We start from the raw sequence: 8953 nt of genomic DNA, 5'->3' as shown, positions 1-8953 counted from the left end.
GGTCTAAAGAAAATTGGTGATAATATTTGACCTTTCTCTGCCTCGACAGGCACAATAACTTTCAAGTGTAAAAGTTTCTCAATTTCACGATCAATTTGCTGAGATTCAAACATGTTAAATTTATACTGAATGTTATGACAAAGTTTTGAATCTCCCACAACAATTTGAAGATCAACGTGACAATTTTCTACTATATCAAGAATTTGAGGATCAGATATTAATTTCTTCCATTCTTTCGCAAATTGTGCCAATCTACCTGCTTGAAAATCAATAACATTTACCTGTTTTACTGCTTTAATGGCATCAGAGACCCCCGTCTCTGGTAGTTTTTTTTTAATCAACTGCAGGTGTACCAGGTCAAACTTTCCTCTGCCTCTTGGCCGCATGCCACGGTCATATCCTCCTCTGAACCGGAATTCTCGATTCGTAAATCTACGAGTTGGCCCCCCTCTGAAAGGGCGGCGATCAAACATCCTATTACTGATTTTCGAGCAGTCTTCAAGCTCTTTGGCTTATTTAGAGACATCGTCCCCAAATAAGAATTTCGTAAACGGTTGGGACTGGCTACACAAATGAGTGTACTCCTCGCTCATCTCTGGACGTAAGAAATCCTTCCTAGTCAGGTTTACTTGTTTGTTTGCGTGCCCAAGCAAGGCCAACACATCATTACATTGATCAATCACAGTTCCTAACTGCCCATCAGAATGCTCAGATTCAATCATAGCCAGCTGATTCACAGCTTTCACCAAAATAGTGCCACTTTTCACTATAGATTCTTCAATATGCCGAAGTTTCGTATCAGATGTACGTGCATTGGGTGAGACTGCGTCCTCAATCAACTGATTCATTTTAACCACAGTTAAGGCGTCACAATTTCCAGGCCTTGCATTAAGGTCATCTTTCTAACTCTTGTATTTTCACATTCTTATCTTTCATTTGCTTATCGAACGAACGTTTCATAACTTCCAACAAGTTAAGAATCTTGTCTTCGGCAGTATTAACCAAACTCGACGAGCTGGCTTTTTGCTCAACCTTTTTAGGCACTTTGGCCGGCGCTTTGCCTTTATTCACTTTTTCTTTATCTTTTCACCTGATTCTACAACTTTCTTCGAAGTTGTATCTCTCGATTCTTTACTAGCATCCGCCATTATGACGGAAATGAAAAATCACACCACGTGCGACCTAAAATTCGCCTCGTTTCGCGAATTAAATTAACTAGATATGCACTATGTGCATACAAAATTGTGTCAGTAACTAATCCAACAATCTATAATGAAATTTCCAATATATTCTACGATAAAATCAATCTACGACCGATTGAAATTTTTTAAACTATGAGGCGTGTTTCCTGCAGAATTGCAACCGGAAAAGTTACCTGCGCATGCGCAGCCGAATATCAGGTAAGCCTGAACGAAATTCTTAAACGAAAAAGAATTAACCTGAAAGTTTAAGTAAAAGGGGAGCATAATTCATGAAATATTGGTACCAGAGTTAACTAACAATTTTGTCCGTAGCATTTCTTCTTCATGCATGGAGGGATTTTGATTAACTTGGCACAATTGTTCACCAGCCCTCGAAGGGCGTATTTTGTGACTATGGCACGCTTGTTGTATATATGTTAATCACGAACACCCATACATACACTAGCTGCTATGGGGTTGTGGGTTGAGATAACCGTTCTTCGAACACCTACTGGACATATATCCTTGTTTTAATCTATTATATTCTTGCCTACCTGTACCTGTACATATACCTATCTTTATTGCGATTAAATTGTTCAAATTATTAGAATATTTTGCAAATGTATGAAACAGAAACAGAAACAAAAAAAAATCATGTTTATAATGGCGAAAACCGAAATTAAGGTACCACAAATCGCCCACGCCGCCCCTCTTCGTATAATTAAGTTACACAACAAGGAAAGCAATAATCGTATCTCATCTTCTATCATAAATATATAGTCGAAGGCGGAAGAGTTAAAAGTTTAACTTTTTATTTGTAAGAAACTTTGAACACATTCGTAAAGTGATTCTAAAGTGAACAAACCACTTAATATTATCATAAGAAAGTATAAACAAAACAATCTGCTACACGGAAAACTATGGAAGGAGAGACTTTTGTCAATAATATGTACAGTGGTGAATTGGACGACAAACTCTTCTCAGAAGACAGTACTATGTACATGGATATAGAATCTTGTGATCCGGGGAACTCCGGCATAATTGGCAAACAGTCAAACGAAGTCAGTACACGGCATGACGGAGTTGGTATAAAGAGGTCTTCATGTTACATAGTTTCAGGTCTCATTTTTGTTGCTAAAGTGTTTTCTGGAATTATAAATGTTGTGCATTTGATTAAGAGTGATTGCTTTAATATACCGGAAGGGTATGTTCTCCTCCCAAAGCAATACGTATTCAAGGGAAAGGATATAGTTCACACAAATTAGCTATCGCAAAACGTAACCACGGCACTCAAGTCTACAATCAAGGGAAAGGATATAGTTTACACAAATCAGCTATCGCAAAACGTAACTTCGACACTCCAGTCTACAGACGTTACAACAAGCGTGGGAATGAAGAATTCAACAATATCCTACGTAAACCAGGCATCAGTACTTACCAATGCTACAACGCAAGAATTGAAGAACTTCACAACATTCTCCACAGACCTAGTATCTGAATCTACCGTTACCACAACACAGGCATCGAACAATACAACCACATTCTATGTAACAATTGCAACCGTCTCGTTTGACCTTACACCAAAGGAATTGGAGAAGTCAACGACTTCCTTTGTAAGCTCGACTAACAAATCTACCGATGGTACAACGCGCGAAATGACGACTTCAAAACCATCTCCCATAACTTCGGCATTTGAATCTACCAATGCAACAACGCCACTTGATACGAAGAGTTCAAAAACATTTTCCGAAAATACACTAGAAACTTTAACAATATTGACTGGGACGACTGAACAAATACGTACAGAGTCGAAAGGTTTGTCTTTGCCGTAGCACTGGTTTGTATATACAAATGTATTTAACGATTTCATAAATTGTTCAATGAAGCTTTCAAGAGATTATCTGCGTTACGACAGCTACTGTTTTATACGAGGATTGTCCCAGAAAATCGCAAACTTTTTAATTATTTCGAAAGAAAAAACGACGCATAAAATAATTATTTTAACTGATGTTATTTCAATGTATACTCGACAGGACTATAGAGTTTAAAATTAAATATCTGTCATATTACTTGAGTATTTTTTTTAAATAATAGACGGCAGTCAGTGCTAGTCGGCGCACGCTTCTTTGAGACTGGCGTTTCATTTTTAGCGCTGTTACCCGTAGGCCAAATCCATTCACATAGGTAACTGTTAAAAAATTCTACGCAGTACTCGTTGTGTGGGTTTTTCATTACATATCAGGAAGTTAGTATCTAAAATATGCGAAATTTCTTGTCATTTGCTGTTACTTACTGGTAAAGTGTACTGTATATTTTCAGCTTAAATACAGTATAAATCACGATCTTTGAATATTTCAAAATATATCTTTTCAATTGCAGGATGCCCAGCTGGGTGGTTGATATACGGCTCATCATGTTATTTTCTCAGTATCCAACAAGCAACTTGGTCTGAGGCATTCGTAAGTCGTCATTTGTTATCCAAATTTTAGTCTTAATTTTATAAATGTTGATTTAAATTTTGAAATAATTCCTTTATCATACAGATCGTTGTCCATTCGTAGTCCGTTATTTTTGTCTTCATTTTGTTGAATATACGTGTACGGCGCTATTGCCCGTTATTTTTTAACCGTACAATGTCAAAGCGTTTTAAAAGCGCATATCGACTTTATATACTTTTCGTAAAATATATTTTTTCTAGATCGAGGCCTACACTTTAAGAACAAAGAGCAGCAATGAAAGTATTTAATTTTAATCAGGTTAAAAATATGATTAACACGTGAATCTGCTATGATTCGTGTAGTCCGTTAGATGTCATTTAGAACACAGAGTCACCCTTCATCCTGGACAGTAAGACCCAACACAGGTGGATACAACAGAAACTTTCGGTTACATCTCTAATGTAAAAGCAACTTTACCCGAATTTATGCTCACAAATGTTTACGAAATATTTCAATTTTCCTTTCAGATCGATTGTACAAGCTTTGGAGGTTATCTAGTTGAAATAAACGATGCGGCTGAAGACCAGTTTTTGACTGAACAAGTAAAACGTGGGAAGGGTATGTATAGATTGGCTCAAACTGAATTTAGTTTATCCAAATAATATAAATCCTCTCTTCAAAGAGGGATGTTTAAATCCATAATGTTAATGTCAATCCTTTTAATGTTAAATATCCAATCTGGTAATATTTTATTAAGAAATACAGGAAAGTTTACAAAGTAAGTTCTACCTGGCCTAAAACAGCTTCTTGTTTAAAACATCATGGAAGGTTCCAGCACTTTCATGTATCCCCAAGAATAAAAAAAATGAAACTCGGAATAATCCAGATTTGTAACACCCTATTTATCAGTATTTGTGATAGAACACTCTGAGATTATAAATAATCATAGATTGTAAATACCTTATTGACAAACATGATGTCTCAAAACTAGGTCAGGCTTTTCAGTGAACAATTAGTCATCAGTACAAAATGATAATAAAGCAAAGAATATGGAGGAAAGGCATACACATAATATGAAATAAAGCTTCATCGGCAATCTGATTTAATGATGCACGTCCTATTACCTCTCATGCTTAGACTAAGTCATACCATGTCTGCTATCATTTGCTTAGTTGGAGCACTTTTAGAATCTGTCCGTAGGTAAAATCTGCATAATTTGCAATATCCAGTACCTGTATGGTTTAAATAAAGGTAAGGCTTTTTAGTTTGTATATTTCATAATTGGGGGGCTGCTGCCCCCCACACCCCCCGCATTTTCTAAACCTGGCGAGGAAAATATATGCTACCATATCGATAAATAAAAGAATGCCCAAATAACGAGAATAGCTACGGACAGATTCTAAAGTCTAGCCGCTTAGTTGAATTCTATGCACCAAAAAATCTTTTTTACATATGTTATTTACCTACTTTGATGCAAGACAAGGTAGGGCAATTAGAATATGAAGGTCAAATATTTAATTCGAAAACTTGTCACATGTTTTCACTACTCATAATATTTCCAGGGGTATGTTTCTATCTTCATTAAGTCGAAATGTCCAAATGTTTATCGCGAAAATATATGATTTGCCGCTTTGCCTATCTCGTAAGACCGGCGAGAATTCAGTGCCGGGAAGCTTTAAGCCCCGATCTCACATTCCTGGTGACTGCCCCGGTTCCTCCCGGTAAACATTAGCCGGTATACCTGGATGCATCTATTGCTTACCTAAATAAGATGCAGAAAGTCCAGTTATTCAGAAATCTCGCAAGTATTTAAATTGACAAACTGACACATTTTTGTTTGACTGTCGGCGCCACATGTACTTGTAAATATTGTCGTCATATTTCCGGTTATTGGTAAAAGCTCTACCCTACTGTATGACCAATCATTTATAGTTTGCATTGGGACTTGTAAAAGGTAGCCCTTTACCCGGCATAAGCTTAAGGACATTATAATAAACCCAACGGCGGACTATTTCTTACTCTTTTGTTGCGGCGGATGGTTACACAGAAAGGGAAATTCCGTAGAGTTTCTGATTGGTTGAAATGGCCATTTTGGTGGAATCCAGAATTCTGATTGGATGGACCGGTAAGTTACAGCTTTCAGTCTTGGAATCGAAGTATTATGGCGCGGAACATATATAACTGGACGCGCACCCCGAACGCCAGCTTTTCACTTTCTATTTTCGGCCAGGGCCACTCAGAGTTACGGTCGTCAAATTTCTTTTATAAATCTTTATAAACTTAACAACACTAATGTTAATTAACATTTCCCTGGAGGGTCAGAGGACCATACAGGAGCTGACCAGCAGCAATGTAAATATAACTTTAGATAAAATAAGGATATCATACAGACTTTACCAGAACATTTGAGTAGATCTATTAAATTGGATTTATATTTATACTAATACATTAACCTTGCCGATTTTAGCTATCAAAATTAAATATAATTATCCGTTAAACATAAGTATAGCTTATTTATTTCTCCCTTTATGAAATGCCGCTCGGCCCGCAGTAAGTATACGGAAATTGTCGCCTGTCGACGATCGAGTACTAGTCTCACCGTTACGGTATGTTTAAGCAAATCTGGAATTAAGCCTATCTATTTTCTTTTCCTCCAAATTAGAAATATTTTTATTTACACAACTCATTATTTTTCTAAGAAATACAGCTGATTTAAAGTTATCTTCAATGTTCCTGCTTCGAAATGAAATACGTTACTGAATCATGAAATGTGTTGAGTGTGGACTGGAATGATTCGGATGAAGCTAGATGGGACCAAATAACGCTTCATCCGAATAACGCTCCTCTTTGAACTTTATTCGCCGGTTGAAGGACTGCAACACGCCTTTTTTTCTTCGAGTGACGTTCCCAGGGGAGATTCTGTGGAGTGAGCTTTACACTGTCTCACAATTAGAAATCTATGCTGTTTTATAGTTGAGTATAGTTGATTATTTATTTAAAGTGCAACATTCCTTACTAAATAAAGAAGAGTGAAACTGTGACACTATTTTGCAACAGCGCCATAATTATTCCGTCATAGCGTCAAAGGTTATAGCGGCGCACTGAGAATGAATACCGCACAAACCGTCAAATATTTGGTGGATGTCGTAAATGATGGAACATAGTAATGTTTGATAACGTGTTGAAATCGATATAATATATCTCAAATGCTGGTTTTCTCATGAATAATTTAATATATTTGTCATTCAGATACGTCCGCGGAATAATTTGAGGTGGGCGTAGCCCTAGTGAATTATTCTGTGGGCGTATAACCGATTGAGTGTATTAATTTAAGTAAAACATGATTTCGCTATACATTATTTCGATTCTAATATGCTCTTAATTAATATAAAAAAGTAGATAAAATGTAGTAGCTCACTTTCTTGGTCGCAGCAAGAATATTGACGTAATCGCACGTTAAAGATAACATTTTTTGTCATGTAGTTTATTATTTCTTTTTCAGTAGACAATACACTTTCAAATGATAACAAAATTATATGAGTTTTTCATGCAACAATATTGGATATGTTTTAATAATACTGTTATTTAGAACTTGCTTATTTGTGGACCAGATACCTTAACCTTTAGCCTGCTTGCGGCATGCCGCAAGTGATTTTGCCTTTGCGTCCGTGCAGTCTGATCATGTTCTGCATTGCTCGCTATTCGGTCAGTAAATTTTCAGTAAACACCCCTTTGAAAAATAAGTGGTATTGTCCAAATTGAATAATGGACCAGTCCATTTAAGAAATTTGGCAGGGTACACTTTTAATATATTTGCTGTGTGAACTTTACACGCAAAAGAAAAAAAAGTAATCTCAATAAGCTTATTATATTAAAGCAAAAACAAAAAATGATGGAAAACATCATTCACTGTGCAGCTGCAGGACTTTAACCTCGATATGAAAACAAATAATATGGTCAGGAACAAGGATATTAATTGGATAATAATATGTAAGTGCGGTGGTTATTTGCAATTTGACCTTTGTAAATGTTCCACTTAAACCAGAACAACAGAACACTTAGAACAATTAACACACCGGATAGAATGAGGTGTAGCATGCTTGATAAGAGTATATTCATCTTACATATTATTTATATTTTCTCTGTTTAGAAATACCATGTAGGATCATATGACATGTCTATTAAAAGGTACGAAAATGTAAAGTTAAAGACATGTCAACAGTATCTATTGCACTTTTCACACAGTATAACTACATGTATAAGTAGTTTCGGGAACGAGTACTTTACTTGTTACACCCAAAAAAGAAAATATTACCATTTGTTTTGTAATCTTATTTATACTCGCCAGCTGATATGGGCGACACTGTCCGTGATGTTAAATTAGTGGGGAGATACAGAAGATGCTCCTATTCCGGAAACTTCCTTGTTTCTTTAGCGTACCGAGGGCTAATTTAAGCAGCCATACACGGTACTCTTATCCCAACGCTTGTATATTTTCAGTTGGAGGAACGGAAGTTGTCCCACCTGACCGCTCGGGTTTCGTAGTTAGACAATATTACAACTCAATCACTGCGTCTGCCCCCGAATATGATCGGAGTTTGCATGTGCGGTCGACTTGCTCAGGAATCGGAAACACTGTTGTAAACTATGTCCATTTGCGACAATCAAGCCAATTCATTTGAATCTGCATATTTAGCAAAATTTCAATAAAACATTTACTTTTAGATGTAATGCGCCTAATTTGAAGTTGTTGGGTTCCGTTTCGACATTTTGTTTTATATAAAATTCAGCATATTCCTCATAGAATGCGTATTTTACTGTTATATTTCTGTAATTTTTTTCTCTGCAAACCTTCAAACACGACCATTGACGTCCATTTCTTATGAACCGCGATTTCAACTCATTTAGATTTGAAGATTGAATACTGCTTAAGCCGGTGCTAGGGGGCGTGGGCGGTGTTGCATTTTCCATTACTGCTCATGAACAGACTCAATCAAACCGAGTCTGCAGTTTTCACTATTTGCCTTGTTTTCGGTGCTTCCGAGGGATCTACTTTTCAGATTTTTTTTCACGTCCGTCAGACGGTTTTCGTAAATCGTTCTATTCATTCGACAAGAATCGATTTGCTTTTTCTCATCATATTTTCTTTTTAAAATGCCTTTAAAATGATGTATAATTTGTGGAGATCATTTTAACGTAAAATTCAATATTTACGTTAAAGTGACATCAAGCGACAAATATGACGTTGAGTCAGTTTGAATAAAAAAGTTTGCTTTAATCTTGTCTGATGTAAAACCCAAACGATAGACTTTGACCAAAATCTAACATGATGAT

At 36.3% G+C, this 8953-nt stretch overlaps 1 protein-coding gene across 1 annotated transcript; it reads left to right on the top strand.

The window, feature by feature from the left end:
- The first annotated feature begins 2096 nt into the window (after nucleotides 1–2096).
- Nucleotides 2097–4407, top strand: LOC123528960 (uncharacterized). The gene is made up of 3 exons (XM_053520693.1): nucleotides 2097–2996; nucleotides 3561–3640; nucleotides 4147–4407. The coding sequence occupies exons 1-3, from the start codon at nucleotides 2573–2575 to the stop codon at nucleotides 4279–4281; spliced, it is 639 nt and encodes a 212-aa protein (XP_053376668.1). The 5' UTR covers nucleotides 2097–2572; the 3' UTR covers nucleotides 4282–4407.
- Nucleotides 4408–8953: the final 4546 nt, after the last annotated feature.

Source organism: Mercenaria mercenaria, chromosome 13, assembly GCF_021730395.1.
Source record: "Mercenaria mercenaria strain notata chromosome 13, MADL_Memer_1, whole genome shotgun sequence".
Lineage (NCBI taxonomy): Eukaryota > Metazoa > Mollusca > Bivalvia > Venerida > Veneridae > Mercenaria > Mercenaria mercenaria.
Note: the sequence above shows the minus strand (reverse complement) of the source record. Positions and strands in the feature narration are given on the sequence as shown.

Coding starts and splice junctions, on each gene's coding strand:
- LOC123528960 (XM_053520693.1), top strand. CDS start 2,573: ATGAAGAATTCAACAATATCCTACGTAAACCAGGCATCAGTACTTACC. Junction 2,997..3,560: donor AATACGTACAGAGTCGAAAG/GTTTGTCTTTGC, acceptor TTTCAATTGCAG/GATGCCCAGCTGGGTGGTTG. Junction 3,641..4,146: donor CAACTTGGTCTGAGGCATTC/GTAAGTCGTCAT, acceptor TTTTCCTTTCAG/ATCGATTGTACAAGCTTTGG.